The sequence below is a fragment of the Bombina bombina genome, chromosome 6 (genome assembly GCF_027579735.1).
Source record: "Bombina bombina isolate aBomBom1 chromosome 6, aBomBom1.pri, whole genome shotgun sequence".
Lineage (NCBI taxonomy): Eukaryota > Metazoa > Chordata > Amphibia > Anura > Bombinatoridae > Bombina > Bombina bombina.
Genome location: NC_069504.1, coordinates 395,464,609 through 395,481,942, shown reverse-complemented (window position 1 = coordinate 395,481,942; position 17,334 = coordinate 395,464,609). Strand labels below are relative to the sequence as shown.

Below are 17,334 nucleotides of genomic sequence, written 5' to 3'. Positions count from 1 at the left end.
TTGCGGCTAAAATCAGCACAATCATAAGATGCCTTCCTCCTACTATGTGTCTTCTAAAAACAATTAACATGGAATCCACTAATTCAAATCCATCCATTTAAACGTCAATATTTACTCAATATTTACACTCTTCAAAACAGATTAAATAGCTTTTGTTTTCATGTACAAATTGTGCTTGCCCCACTCTCCTTAGAGGCACAAGGCTAATTCTGTACCGTAGGTTTTTCTAGATCAATAGTTGTTTAAAGCAACTTCAAGCAAACGCAGAGTCCCACATTTTACACAAAACCCAGGTGGTGTTTACTGTCCCTTTAATACAAGGGGTAGGATATTTAAAGTTTTGTTTTTTTACCTTTATTACCCTCAAGCGACTCCACAAAACAAAATGTATTGAATATGAAAAACAAATAACTAAAAAGGTTGTCATTTACATTCTTGTTATTTTATTAGACTCTTATTTACAGTGTACAATGTTTTATCAAACAACTCTTATTTAACCAAAGATTTTTTTTTGTATACAGATTTAGATTAATTTTTTTTAATTATTTTGAAAAAGCCTTTTAATCAAAACAAGAACTTTTAAAGCAAAATGAAAATAGTTATAAACAGTTTTACTGTATTAATCTTTATATCTTACAACTCTGTTATAAATGTATCTATAAAATATAATTATACTTTTTTAAGCAGGGGATCAGTATTGCACTTTATATAAGGCTGAATGTAAACCTTCATTATTTCTAAGCTTTGCTACGGTAATTAGCTAGTTTTTTTGTTTGTTCTGTTAGAACCTATATATAACACAGTTTGTCAACAAGTATACAACATCTGAATGTTAGGAATCTTACCGTTAGATCATTGATAGCTGAAAAGCAAATGTGAATTCTCCTTTGTGAATAAGTGAAATCAACCAATAATTTAAGAGGTTTCAAAATGTAAGAGGTACGCAAAATACGCTCACAGTCATGGCACAAATCATTCCTAACCAAAATGTAATATATCTTAAACTTTTCAATGATGTAGACAAGAGAGGTTCTCCGATAACAGCAGTTTTATAGCATTGTTCTGAAGATGCCATGCTGGAAGACCTTGCTCACATCAGTTGGCTGGAAGCTGTTCTACAGCACCATAATGTAACATTATCCCACAAGAGACTGACCAGCAGTCCATTCCCTTGCTATATTCTAGGCAGTACTAAGTGCACCGAACAAATGACTAAGTTACAAATCTCTAAAAATACATTTGCCCACAATATTATTAAAGGATCTTTACATGGGATTAAATTAATCAGTATTGACCCAAGTAGAATATTGGATTCTACTTGGGTCTTGCATTCTAGTAATTATTGTCTTAATCTATGCTCCAATATTTTTTTTCTGTAATGAGAGCAATAGAGCATTCTATAATATAAATTAAAACCCTGTAGTAAAGTATCCGATTGCAGTTTCTGACAGTGTCAGGATCTTGGAGAAAGATGCAAGGGAACATAATGGCCTTACAGTGTTGCTCCCTTCTCAATCGATAACATCTAGTGTCATCTATAAGGGTGTAAGACAACGAGTGATGCCGCTTTACAAGTAACACCGGCTCATTGGCACACTTGAAAGCTAGGGATGAAAATATCTCATTGTGTAAACTGTGGAGAGAATTGCAATTTGCTCATATTTCCTTGATGTATTTTACTTGCAAGATCACATTCTTCTTGTGATCTCATAAGGTTGATGCTTTACTACTCATAGATTGACTATTATTTATTTTCCTTTTTAATTTGAAGTATCACTATATCTTCTTAGTTACTGTGATGCACAAACAAAGTTGCTGCACAGGTCAATAATAAAAAATAAAATAGCAAAATAAGTTTACTTTAGAGGTTTCATAGATAGGGCACTAGAAAAAGTCTGATTTTTTTAAGGACATTATGAAGCTTCAGCAGAGCTATAGGGATAGAACTTGGCAGGCTTATTGGGGGTTACTGTCTGTCCTCCAGCATCCTCACTCATACGGAAAAACATCTCTTGTTCCTGCTTCTTCTGTTCCAGATCGCCCTCTAAAGCCTGTGGGGAAAAAGAAAGGAGTTGCTATATAAATTTACCTCTAAGGGAAGAAAATAGAAAACACACAACAGTCCTGTAATCTGGCCTAACTAATGATTTTGTGCTTTGTTTCTTTATTACAAAAAAACTAAGTGAATCCTCCATATGCATTCCAAACCAAATCATAAAGTTTACACTGATTTAAATGTGTTTTCTTTTCTTTGTAGATCTCCACAGGCAGTAACGCCCACAGAGCAGAAGCAGGGCATGACATTTATAACCTGTTATTGAAAAATAATGCACATTTGTATTAATGTGAACAAATTAAAATTGGCCAAGGGGTTAATGGGCTGCTGCATGTATCTATGGTACAGTCACACTATGTTTTTCTCTGGAAATGAGATGATCTAAACCAGGATTTTACCGGTGTGTTACCAGTGTAACACACCGCAAACACAGACTCTCCTTCAACACACCGCAAACACAGACTCTCCTTCAACACACCGCAAACACAGACTCTCCTTCAACACACCGCAAACACAGACTCTCCTTCAACACACCGCAAACACACACTCTCCTTCAACACACCGCAAACACACACTCTCCTTCAACACACCGCAAACACAGACTCTCCTTCAACACACCGCAAACACACACACTCTCCTTCAACACACCGCAAACACACACTCTCCTTCAACACACCGCAAACACAGACTCTCCTTCAACACACCGCAAACACACACTCTCCTTCAACACACCGCAAACACACACTCTCCTTCAACACACCGCAAACACAGACTCTCCTTCAAAACACCGCAAACACAGACTCTCCTTCAACATACCGCAAACACAGACTCTCCTTCAACACACCGCAAACACACACTCTCCTTCAACACACCGCAAACACACACTCTCCTTCAACACACCGCAAACACACACTCTCCTTCAACACACCGCAAACACACACTCTCCTTCAACACACCTGAAAAACACACTCTCCTTCAACACACCGCAAACACACACTCTCCTTCAACACATTGCAAACACACACTCTCCTTCAACACACCGCAAACACACACTCTCCTTCAACACACCGCAAACACACACTCTCCTTCAACACACCGCAAACACACACTCTCCTTCAACACACCGCAAACATACACTCTCCAACACACCACAAACACACACTCTTCTTCAACATACCACAAACACACACTCTCCTTCAACACACCGCAAACACACACTCTCCTTCAACACACCGCAAACACACACTCTCCTTCAACACACCGCAAACACACACTCTCCTTCAACACACCGCAAACACACACTCTCCTTCAACACACCGCAAACACACACTCTCCTTCAACACACCGCAAACACACACTCTCCTTCAACACACCGCAAACACACACTCTCCTTCAACACACCGCAAACACACACTCTCCTTCAACACACCGCAAACACACACTCTCCTTCAACACACCGCAAACACACACTCTCCTTCAACACACCGCAAACACACACTCTCCTTCAACACACCGCAAACACACACTCTCCTTCAACACACCGCAAACACACACTCTCCTTCAACACACCGCAAACACAGACTCTCCTTCAACACACCGCAAACACACACTCTCCTTCAACACACCGCAAACACACACTCTCCTTCAACACACCGCAAACACACACTCTCCTTCAACACACCGCAAACACACACTCTCCTTCAACACACCGCAAACACACACTCTCCTTCAACACACCGCAAACACACACTCTCCTTCAACACACCGCAAACACACACTCTCCTTCAACACACCGCAAACACACACTCTCCTTCAACACACCGCAAACACACACTCTCCTTCAACACACCGCAAACACACACTCTCCTTCAACACACCGCAAACACACACTCTCCTTCAACACACCGCAAACACACACTCTCCTTCAACACACCGCAAACACACACTCTCCTTCAACACACCGCAAACACACACTCTCCTTCAACACACCGCAAACACACACTCTCCTTCAACACACCGCAAACACACACTCTCCTTCAACACACCGCAAACACACACTCTCCTTCAACACACCGCAAACACACACTCTCCTTCAACACACCGCAAACACACACTCTCCTTCAACACACCGCAAACACACACTCTCCTTCAACACACCACAAACACACTCTCCTTCAACACACCACAAACACTCTCCTTCAACACACCACAAACACTCTCCTTCAACACACCACAAAGAAACACTCCCCTTCAACACTCATACAAGTCGCGACCCAGTAAACATGGTTTTGCATATCAGTAATGGGTCCCGACCTGAGGTCAGAAAAACCCTGGTTTAAACACTGATTTTAATATCTGTCTACCTAGCTATCTATCCATGTGCTCATCTATCTATAGACTACATTTCTTTATTGGTTTTGATTATGTGGAGTCACTGGATACCCTACAGTTAGTTTAGAACTAGATAGACTTAAGGCAACATCAATTAAACACCCCTCCCCACTAATAAATAATTGACTTTCATTCTGTTAAATTAACCATTTCATTCTAACAGAAAACATGGAGAACAGCAATCTGCGGGAAACCTACAGAGAAAAAAACCCAGTTCAAAAAGATATAATTATCATACCATTTTACCCCCCCTGAACTAAATGGTGTCAAGATGAAATATCCAGCTAACTTCCTTATTTTTCAAAATAAGTTCTCTACTGCCACCAAGTGTATGTTCTTAAACATGGTTAACACCCAGTAAACTACACTAAGTACTGTACTGCTACTTGATTAAAGGGACATTAAACTTTTTAAAAATTTCTTTCATGATTCAGATAGAGCAAACAACTTTACAATTTACTTCTATTATCAAATTTTAATTTTTTTTGTTATCCTTTGTTGAAAACCAGGGGTGTAAGCTCAGGAGTGTGCACGTGACTGCAAAACTATATGGCAGCAGTTTTGCAACAAAGTTATACATTAGAAAAAGCACTAGATGGCAGCACTATTTTCTGCACTCTACCTAGGTATCTCTTCAACAAAAAATAACATGAGAATGAACCAAATTTGATAATAGAAGTAAATTGGAAACTTTTTTTAAAATTGTATTCTCTATCTGAACAACAAAATAAAATGTTTGAGTTTCATGTCCCTTTAAGGGCCAGATTACAAGAGGAACGCTATTTAATGCTCCCACTGGAAAGTTAACTACGCTAGAAGTAAGCTTGTATCAGTTGAAAGTAAACTGTTTTCGCTCGCAACGAGCTCAAAAAGCAGAACTTACAATATCACGTGCACATTCACATATTCCCCCAAAAGAAGTCAATGGAGCTATAAAAGCGTGGAAAAACCCTAACCAATTCGCGCCCAAACCTGATTGCATATGCTCATGTGCACTAACCCGACATAAAAATATGAATATGTGGAGGCTTATGTCCCGCTGTCTCATAAGCCAGACGGATCATACTCCTCAACCAAAAGGATAGAGTGATAGCAGAGGCCCTTTGCCCCCTGCTCTTCCCTGAAAACACAACAAATAAGGATGATGTCTGTCTGAACTCCTTCGTGGCCTGAAGATAAAACTTCAAAGCCCGAACTATGTCCAGATTATGAAGTAACCTCTCCTTCGAAGAAGAAGGGTTAGGATACAAAGAAGGAACCACTATTTCCTAATTGATGTTACAAATTGACACTACCTGGGGAAGGAATCCCAATCCAGTGCGAAGAACAGCCTTATCAGCATGAAAAACTAAGTAGGGAGGCTCACATTGCAAGGCCGCCAACTCGGAGACTCTGTGTGCTGATGCAATAGCCAGTAATAATAGGACTTTCCAAGAAAGAACCTTGTCAAGTGCATGCATAGGCTCAAACGGAGCCCTCTGCAAAACCTTAAAAACCAAGTTTAAGCTCCAAGGAGGAGCCGGGTTCCTGAAGACAAGCCTTATCATAACCAGCGCCTGAACAAAGGACTGAATGTCAGGAAGCTCCGCAAGCTTCTTATGCAACAGTACAGATAAAGCCGAGATCTGTCCCCTTAGGGAACTGGCTCCAAGACCCTTATCCAGACTGTCCTGGAGAAAGTCCTTATGCCAGGGGTATCCTCGCTCCTCCACACCTTGTGGTAGATGAGACGAGTGACCGGCTTCCTGGCCTGAACGAGTGTGTCAATTACTTTTTCCGAAAATCCTCTCTTGGCTAAGACTAGACTTCAATCTCCATGCAGTCAGCCTCAGAGAATCGAGATTTTGATGTAGAAAGGGACCTTGAACTAGCAGATCCCTGCGAAAAGGTAACTTCCACGGAGGAGATGACAACATCGCCACCAGATCCGCAAACCACATCCTCCACGGCCACAATGGAGCAATCAGAATAGCCGAAGCTTGCTCCTGCTTGATGCGGGCCACTACCCGAGGTAGAAGAGGCAACAGTGGAAATATGTAAATTAGGATGAAGTCTCAGGGCATCGCCAAGGCATCTATCAGTTCCGCCTGGGGATCCCTGGATCGCAACCTGTATCTGTGTAGCTTGCAATTGAGTCTGGACGCTATGAGATCTTTTTCCGGCGCCCCCCATCTGCTGCAGATCTCTGCGAACATCTCGGGATGGAGGGACCATTCCCCTGGATGAAACGTCTGTTTGCTCAGAAAATCCGCTTTCCAGTTGTCCACACCCGGAATGTGGATCGCTGAGAGTGAACAATTGTGAGGCTCTGCCCATTCCAGAATCCATGATACTTCCCACATGGCTAGGGAGCTTCTCGTACCCCCCTGATGGTTTATGTAAGCCACCGAGGTAATGTTGTCCGACTGGAATCTGATGAATCGGGACGACCCCAGAAGGGGCCAAGCCCTCAGAGCGTTGGATATTGCTCGAAGTTCCAAAATATTTATAGGTAGACTCGACTCTTCTCAAGTCCATGTGCCCTGTGAACTTCTGGCACCCCATACAGCTCCCCATCCTGATAGACTTGCATCCCTGGGCACAATCTCCCAGGATGATCTCAAAAAGGATGTCCCCTGAGACAACTGCCCCGGTCGGGTCCACCATGATAGGGACTCCCTCACCGGTCTTAGAGATATCTGTTGGGCATAGATCTGAATGATCGCCGTTGCATTGTCTCAACATGCACAGCTGAAGAGGTCTGAGATGTACCCTGGCGAATGGAATGGCATCTATGCTGGATACCATGAGCCCGATCACCTCAGATGGCCACAGATGTCCTGGAGAATGTCTGAAGAGCTAGACAGTTGGATGCAAGCTTGCAACGTCTCTGATCTGTCAAGAATATCTTCATGGCTGAAGAATCTTATCGTACCCAGGAATTCCACCCTGTTGCTGGGGACCAATTAACTCTTTCCTTCGTTTATCTTCCACCAGTGGGACCGAAGGAGAAGAGCTCTCGAGTGATCCTCCGCAAGACTGTGGGATGGAACCTTGGCCAGGATATCGTCCAGATAAGGCGCCACTGCAATTCCTCTGGCTCTCGCTACTGCAAGTAGAACCTTTGTGAAGACTCTTGGGGCCGTCGCCAGACCAAACAGAAGGGCCAAAAATTGAAAGTGTTGGTCCAGGAAGGCGAACCTGAAGTGATCCTTGTGGATTGGAACATGAAGGTAAGCGTCCTTCAGGTCTATAGTCGTCATAAATTACCCTTCTTGAACCAGGGGCAAAAATCGACCTGATCGTCTCCATCTTGAACGATGGAACTGACAAAAACTTGTTTAGGGCCTTCAGGTCCAGAATTGGACAAAACGTGCCCTTCTCCTTTGGAACCACGAAAAGGTTTGAATAGTACCCCAGACCTCTTTCTGCCAGAGGAACTGGGACGATTACCCCAAGAGAGGAGAGCGGACCCCAAGCAGAGTCGAAGACCCCTGAAACGGATAGCCATGCCATACCCTCGGTTTGCGCTTAGTAGGGTGAGGCATCGCATTAATGGCCACAGAAACCGCCGTCTGTAAATACTTGGCGAAGTCTGGAGGCCAAAGGGCCCCTCCCGCAGGAGGATTAGTAGTGCCCTGGGGAACTGCTTGTATAATCTGAGATGATTGCAGGGAACGCACCTCGTGGGGCGGCGAGCCCTCAGAGTTGGACGGCTCAGTCGTACTAAATACTTTATTCTTTTTGGAAATCGCAATATTGTCAAAGCATGTGGAACAAAGTTGCGTAGGCGGTACGACTGGAACCGCCTCACAATATACACAGTTAATGGGTTTAGATAAAGAGGGAGTATCCTCTAACATAGAGTCCTCCATAGCTTGCACCTTTATTACGGACTTGATCAAAAATAAATGGCACCTTTATATCCCAATGGCCGGGGCACTCACCACCTCCTATGACCCTGACTACAAGGAACAGTTTTCGTCTTCTCCGAACGCAGGTCGAGAAAGAGGAAGTTGTAGAGGCAACACCCGGTAACATGGAGTGCCATGCAGGACCGCCCCTGCACTTGAGAGAAGTACGTGCCAAAAAAGCCTGCCTCAATCTCTCGCTAAAGAACTGTGTTCCACACTGACAGAGCCTCATCTCACACAAATGCAGTAGCAAACACAATAAACAATATTATGCATAATAATATCCCCCCTGTTCAACAGCCCCCTTCCGAGGGTATTACCTTAGATTCTATAAAGATAAAAGGAGCCACACTGTGACCCTGTCTTCATGCATTATCAAATATATATATAAATGAAACGATCTTACCAGAATCAATGCCGTGGAACAGGAACACGGCCTTTCAAGAGTAACAGGGTAGTAGCATAACTCCTGACATGGACTTGAGAGAAGAAAAGCAGGCAGCGAAACGCATCAACGCTGATTGCTAATGGAGCTGTTAAACGGAGTCTGGATGGTTTCGCAGAAAGACTCTTCCTGCATCTCCGGACGCTAACATTCACCCATGCTCTCACTGAGAGGCTTACAGGACTACTTAAAACTTCAGTCCCATTTTGAAGAGTACTACCCTCCATAAGAGACTACTCCGAATTTTCCGACACTTCTCTGCCAACCTCCTGTGGCAAAGAATGACTGGGGGATGAGGGGAGTGGGGGAGGTATTTAAGCCTTTGGCTGGGGTGGCCAGGTTCTTAATTCCCACAAGTAATGAATGGAGCAGTGGACTCTCCTCCCATTAAGATGGAAATCCTATTAAAAACAGGGGCACTTCCATCACATTTCACTTATTTTGTTAAAATACTTACCTTTTAATCTTGAAAGCCGCTCCAGCGAATCCCCCTCCTGCCGTTGGTCACTTCATACGCCAGCAATGACAATACAGCTTCCTCCAATCACGGCTTCCCCACCAGGGGAATCATTGCCTGAGGCATATTGGAGGAAGCCGGATTCGTCATTTTTGAACTATGAAGAGGCTTGTGACGGGCGGGGGAAGCTCTGGAGCGTCTTTCAAGATTAAAAGGTAAGTATTTTAACAAAGTGAGTAAAATGTAAAGTTAGATGAATGAAAGTGCCCCTGTTTTTAATAGGGTTTTTAAAAACTGGGCACTGATTAATCAAACTTGACATTCACTTTAACTGCAAAAGGTTCCAATGCAATTATATTACGTCTATATACAGTATCTCACAAAAGTGAGTACACCCCTCACATTTTTAAAAATATTTTATTATATCTTTTTAGGTGAAAAAAAAACACTGAAGAAATGACACTTTGCTACAATGTAAAGTAGTGAGTGTACAGCCTGTATAACAGTGTACATTTGCTGTCCCCTCAAAATAACTCAACACACAGCCATTAATGTCTAAACCGTTGGCAACAAAAGTGAGTACACCCCTAAGTGGCAATGTCCAAATTGGACCCAATTAGCCATTTTCACTCCCCGGTGTCATGTGGCTCGTTAGTGTTACAAGGTCTCAGGTTTGAATGGGGAGCAGGTGTGTTAAATTTGGTGTTATCGCTCTAACACTCTCTCATACTGGTAACTGGAAGTTTAACATGGCACCTCATTGCAAAGAACTCTCTGAGGATTTGAAAAAAACATAAATTATGCTTACCTGATAATTTCATTTTCTTCTGATGGAAAGAGTCCACAGCAGCATTCATTACTTTTGGGAAATAAGAACCTGGCCACCAGGAAGAGGCAAAGACACACCAGCCAAAGGTTTAAATACTCCTCCCACACCCCTCATCCCCCAGTCATTCTGCCGAGGAACAAAGAACAGTAGAAGAAATATCAGTGTGGGGTGCTGTGGACTCTTTCCATCAGAAGAAAATGAAATTATCAGGTAAGCATAATTTATGTTTTTCTTCTTAAATGGAAGAAGTCCACAGCAGCATTCATTACTTTTGGGAAATCAATACCCAGGCTAAAGAGGACACTGAATGCCAAGACGGGAGGGTACATAGGTGGCCCAAACTGAAGGCACCAGACCTGAACCACAACCCAACAAAAAATCCCGCTTCCTCGAAGCCGAGAAAAATTTGAAGAAAAGCCCTGGTGACACTGACTCGCCGTCAATCCAGAGCCAAACAAGAGACGGCAAACTGACTCGACTGAGAAAACAATCCTCCAAGAGATACCGTCGCCCCAGTAAACAGTTCCTCCAACCACCCTAAGCCCAAGGGGCAAGGCAAGGAACCGAAGAAACCAAAAGGTTTCTTTAATACGACAGAAAACACCTCAAGTCTGTGAAGACCTGGCTCACGGAGACAAAAATGGATCCAAACCGAAAATATGCCACACCACATGAAGCGAAAAACCGGAATAATCTAGACACGGAGATAGGAAACATTTCCCCAACATCCTGCAAGCAAGGACGTAACAGAAGACGCAAAGTCCTCTCTGCACCCACCCATAGAATACCAAAGTATTCATCATGAAAATGTGTAATAGACCCAGGAAAAAACCTCAGGATCAACAACACTGTGTCCATAAGAAGGCGATACCAAAGAGCTTGCAAGGAATTAAGAAGCAGTCCACAGTAAGTGGACCGTATAAAAACAATCCCTCAATAGAGGGCATTCTCTCAGCAACCTAAGCCGCCCGACCTACACTTAGGCCCCTAAAAAGGAGAACACAAACCTCCATCAAAGCCTCCCAAGAAGGAGAATATACCCTCGGAATCCGAAGGTAGAGAAAACCATCTCCTGTGTAGGAACAAGGAGAAAGAGAAAACCTCTCCCTGCAGATTGAACTAACAAACTCTCACAGACAAGGGATAACTCTATCCCTAGACCGCTCGGACATTCCTTTATTAAGAAAGCTGCCACAGTGGGTTGCAAACTCTAAGCCTTTAGCTTACTAGGCAGGGTAGTTATCCCTTAGGCCACTAAGTCCTGCCTGCAGACCCATACCCAGCTGGACCAACCCAGCCACACAGATCCAGTACAGGAACAAAAAGAATCCCGAAACTGATACAGGAACGAGTGAAGAGATGGAAGGACCATCTCACCAGAGTACAAGGACAACCCGACTCTGACCCCAGATAAGGCCTTAAACTGATAAGTAATCTATCTAAACAAGGCCCACAATCTGCTTAGAACCGGAAAGGCCCCAGGCGGATCACCTCCACCCTATGCCTCCCAACCTAAAGAGAGGTCTTAAATAAAAAAGGATCTCATCTCCAAAGAAAGGAGAATAGTCCATATAAAAGGGAAAGAACCGGAAAGAACAACAATGACCCAAAGGTCCGAACCACCGGTTAAGTGGGTATAAAAACCCCAACGTAAATGTCCTAGAAGAGGACCACCTTACAGGTCGCATGCCAAACAGAGGCACAGCCAACCCCAATGACCTGCAAAGCAGAAATCCACAGGGACACTAGCAACCAACCAGGGAATTGCAACCCTAAGGAGCTACTGAAATTGGAACCCAACGCCAGCAGTAGTCTCGAAACCCACACTCAAAGGCGCTAGCCACCCAGGAATTCCCAGATGACATGGGATACTCAGTAAGGAGTAATAAATATTCTAATACCAGGTCGAATCTGACCCGGACAGGTAGATAGATCAAGGACACAGCCCAAGTTCCCACTACCAGAGAATACTCCGACCAATCCTGAGATCCCAGAATCCAAAATAGGATTAGGAAAAGGAGCAAAGCCCCAGAAGCAGAGTCTCTGAAGGAAAATAGGTCCAGGCTTCTAATAGTTCAGGCAGTCTCACCCTAGAACTAAACACCCCAACTGGCCAAAAGTCAGACAAAAAGGGGAATGGACACACATCCTAAATTTGGATAACGAGAGACTCGCAGGCCCCGACTAAAGGAAGGGACCATCCCTAGCTAAAGTTCTACGCTCCAAGGAGCTGGGCCAGAAGTCGTATAAAGGGACCTCTTAGTCACAGAAAAGCAGGGAACCTTGAAGTCCACAAAACCCTACTAGCAGGGCTAGGCTCTCCATTACCTCCACACAGGCAGAGGGTACAGAGAAAATAAGGTGGTAAACCTTCCCAGCTCCGGGTAACCCTGAGCTAGACATGTCCCCACAGGGATCAACCATCATCCAGGACGCAGATCCCCAAACGGGTATCTGACTCACCTTGAGACATGAAAAGAAACCTAAGTGTCTTAACACTTGTACAATCAAAATACTTCCACACAGGTGAAAAGGTTCCAGCAGTGAATGGATCGAGAAAAAGAGGTTTAAAAGTATATCCTTTATTAGTATCCGTAAAAAGTATACTGTGTAAGTATCACAGAAACAAACTTTGCAGTGTCACAGCCAGTAAGCTAGTCAGCCCAAAAGCTCTATATCTAACAGACCAACATGTTTCGTGCTGGTACAGCACTTCGTCAGGGATAGTGAAGGGTTAACTGTTCACCTGTTAAATGCATATTGGGTCCAATCGAAACTCAGCAACTTTACTCTGTCCAATAAGGAACAGGACTTAAAATTCAAATTGTGTGTCATACAATGCTTCATTTGTGTGTTTAGCTTGGACCAAAGCTGCAGCAACAGGTGTTCAATATAAGACTAATCATTAGTTGTACATACATAAAAAATAACAGAAGATATAGAGCTCAATAATGTGAATGAATTCTTAATGTAGATAAGATCAAAAACAGCACAATTAAATATCCTCATGTAGTTAAAAGCACCTCACCCCAGTCGCCATATGCTGCGCCAAGGCAGCAAACAAGTACAGTCAAACAATTGTGTACAAAATATGAATGCCAAACTTAACACCACATTATGTTGAACATCAGCTAAGTAGCTAAAAAATATATAATATATAATAGTGGCGTAATGATGGGTACATAACCATCCTTACATAAGTGTACAGAGTATGCTATGAGACATACACTATAAACTGTAAACTGCAAGGTTAAGTTTTTTAAAAGGAAATGTGCTGAATATTTTGTTGTGTTTTTTTGGCTTTTGGTTATCCTTATTAGTCTGACCTGTAGAGGGACTAGTCCGTTGTGCATTAAGCGACCTAGGTGCATATATATGCATATGTCTTTTAAAGGGGTATTCTCTATATTATTCCGCTTTTTGCATTCTTATTGTTCTGACCTGTAAAGGAGTCTAGTTCCCTATGGACAGAGAAACCAAGTGCTGCTAAGTTATTAGAGTAGAATCCCTAACACATGAATAAGTTTAACCATGATTTGTTCCTGCATCGAATTCCCTATTGGCAGTGCAGATGATCGTTAACCTCATATCTGCTTAAAGGGACCTGAGACATGTCATATTGTATTCTCATTATAAAACAACTATGTAGTCCTGTGGAAAAAGTGAATTTTGTGTATGTATTCTAGTGTTGTGTATTCAAACTTATATTTTTCCGTGATAAAGATGAAAGAAAAGAGAACAAAAATGAAAAAAGAACAAGAACATATGGCGACTGGGGTGAGGTGCTTTTAACTACATGAGGATATTTAATTGTGCTGTTTTTGATCATATCTACATTAAGAATTCATTCACATTATTGAGCTCTATATCTTCTGTTATTTTTTATGTATGTACAACTAATGATTAGTCTTATATTGAACACCTGTTGCTGCAGCTTTGGTCCAAGCTAAACACACAAATGAAGCATTGTATGACACACAATTTGAATTTTAAGTCCTGTTCCTTATTGGACAGAGTAAAGTTGCTGAGTTTCGATTGGACCCAATATGCATTTAACAGGTGAACAGTTAACCCTTTACTATCCCTGACGAAGTGCTGTACCAGCACGAAACATGTTGGTCTGTTAGATATAGAGCTTTTGGGCTGACTAGCTTACTGGCTGTGACACTGCAAAGTTTGTTTCTGTGATACTTACACAGGATACTAATAAAGGATATACTTTTAAACCTCTACTTCTCGATCCATTCACTGCTGGAACCTTTTTACCTGTGTGGAAGTATTTTGATTGTATCATTGTTTGGCGGCTTGCCCAGGCTTCAAACCGCTCCCAGCAGCATTACAAGCACTCTCTCTCACTGGATGTACTACACATCGCATGCACTACAGAAGGCATTTTCAACTATGCAGTGATTTACAGCGATGCTATTTTCCAGGGCCCTATACGAAAGAAGGAGGGTGAGTGAGTTTCTTGTAATTTGATGTGTTTGATTGGACTTCCATTATTAAAATTACCACTATATATCGAAAAAGTGGGATTTTACTTTACTGTCTGACAAATAAGGGGGCTGTGAAAAAATAGGGGTTACAGGATCTTTTGGAACTTTGCATATATTTGTATACACAATTACTACACCTGACTTACCTCTGAATGAATACAGCTCCCCTGGTTCAGCAAATTCAAACATCACTTATTCCCTTAAGCCTGTGTCTGACACAGATACAGTGTATTCATTTTGGGAAATAGTTTTCTCTTTTGTCTCAACACTTGGACAGACCATACAGTCCAAGAATAAAAACTATATCTAGACACTAGAACAGCAGACACATCCCCTATAAGGAGTCCAGAGCTGCAACAGGTCTTAAAGAAAACCCTCAACAAGCTGAACAGCTTATCCAGAAGCCGTAGGATCCAGTCCTAACAGAACCATCCTGAAGCCTAAAACCGAAGGCAAACCACTCAAACAGTGTTAACGGGACCGAAGTCCGCCCACCCTTCCCCACCTGGAGGAGGCACACAAGGCTCTGACGAAATCAGATAGAGTGACGCAACGGAACACTCACCTACAACTAGAAGCTATAAGGACCGATTAAATCCTTCCCGTCTCAGGAACCATCGGGTTCCTCTCGAATGCTGCAGTGGAACATGACAAAATGATAATCTGAGCATGATAAGACCGGACGAACCCAAACAGGGCCAGCCCGTACTAAGGGTCCTAACCTGCAAGCTGCATAAACTCTCCCTCATAGGGGAAAAGGAAAAACAGACATTTTAAACATAGGACTAACATGTCCAACAACTTCCACAGAAGTAATCAAGAGTATCAATCCCAGATGGTTCCCGAAGGTAACAAAAACAAATAAGACATCCATTGGATATAACTAAAATATTGAGGGTTAACACCCCAAAAAAAGGACACAGGGCTATCTGTCGGACCAGCCAAGCGGAGCCCCATCTCACAACTGGGAAAGAAACTCAAATAAAGACAGTAGGAGATAACCTCATCCCCATATGTCTAACGTTTTGTACCATTCGGACCATCATCAGCAACACGCGAAGGCGGGCAATCCGGTACCGAAATGCACAATACTCCGGAACAGAACCATCAGGATACTGTGGAGGCCCACCGCAAGGTGGAATACCGGGACAACAGGGCACGAGCACATTCTTAAAGAAACATCTGGACTGTGTAGACGAGCCATCGCCAACATTATCTGAAAGTGAAAGTGTGCTGCAAGTTCTGGGGGGAACACACCACCCCGCATGGAGGAACTATAAACTGGGTTACCCGCATGTGTAAGAGGAACATTAGGTAGGGAACTCGCTCCTTGGGAGACAGGACCCCCTGGCTCAGCAGACCCCTGATTCCCCAGCCTGAGGAACCAGGTGCTCCGACATGGCGAATGGAACAAGAATGGTTGACAGAAGTCAACGAGGCTAAATCGGATTCGTCACCTCACACCGAATCAGATATTACTATCGTGTCGGTAACCGAATCCTCCGTAACTGAATCTGAAATGATCACAGGCTCAGCATCAGAATCCCCCATAGCTTTAGGAAGGGATAGCAATATGGACTACTCAGTAACAACAAAACGGCACCTGACACCACCAATGGCTGGGGCACTCACCACCTCCTATGACCAGACACACGGGGACTAGATTAAATCTCACGCCACACGGTCAGGAATGCGGAAATGGGAACAGAGCGTAACCCCGCCCGGACACAGGGTGAACCGTATAGTCCAAAAAGTGCCTACAGCCAACAAGCCACGTCACTACAAAAGGCCTCAAAGTTCCAACCACGAGCCCATAACCTCACACATAAGCAGGTTGAATCTCATAACAAATATGATTATAAACCCCCCTGTCCCATAACCCCCCCCTCAGGAGATATTAACCCTCGATTCCAAGATCAAATGGAGACGCACTGAGACCCATTGTTAAAAGTTAAACCCGTGAGGAGCTTTAGCCACACGGGAAACATCACATTACAGTACATTGCATGAAGTAAAATGAAACGATCTTACCGGAATCAACGCCGTGGAACAGGAACATGGCCATTCAAGTGTGATGAATAGTAGCATCGCCTCCGCCATGGACTTGAGAAAAGAAAGCAGGTAGCGAAGCGAAGTTCGACAACGCTGATTGCTTGAGGAGCTGTTAATCTGAGTCGGGATGGTTTCGCAGAAAGAAACTTCCTGCATCTCCGGACTTTCATCCAAGCCCTCACTGAGAAGCTAACAGGATTACTAAAAACTCCCGTCCCATGCCAAAGAGTACTACCCTCCATAAGAGACAAAAACAAAAATTTAAAAATTCTGGCATGTCTCTGTCAACCTCCTGAGACAAAAGGCAAAGAATGACTGGGGGATGAAGGGAGTGGGAGGAGTATTTAAGCCTCTGGCTGGGGTGTCTTTGCCTCCTGGTGACCAGGTTCTTATTTCCCAAAAAGTAATGAATGCTGCTTCGGACTTTTTCCATTTAAGAAGAAAAAGAATTGTTGCACTACATAAAGATGGCGTAGGCTATAAGAGGATTGCCAAGACCCTGAAACTGAGCTGCAGCACAGTGGGCAAGACCATACAGCGGTTTCACAGGTCAGGTTCCAATCAGAACAGGCCTCTTCATGGTCGACCAAAGAAGTTGAGTGCACGTACTCAGCATCATATTCAGAGGTTGTCTTTGGGAAATAGACGTATGATTGCTGCCAGCATTGCTGCAGAGGTTGAAGGGATGGGGGGTCAGCCTGCCAGTGCTCAGACC

General features: G+C 43.4%; 1 protein-coding gene across 1 annotated transcript in view; it reads right to left on the bottom strand.

Annotated features, from left to right (window-relative positions):
• Positions 1–420: 420 nt before the first annotated feature.
• STK10 (serine/threonine kinase 10) overlaps positions 421–17,334 on the bottom strand; it is a 493,300-nt gene continuing 476,386 nt past the window's right edge. Inside the window, exon 19 of the mRNA XM_053717126.1 lies at positions 421–2,051. Coding sequence (XP_053573101.1) covers positions 1,914–2,051 — 138 coding nt within the window. The 3' untranslated portion in view covers positions 421–1,913. The remainder of the gene's footprint in view (positions 2,052–17,334) is intronic.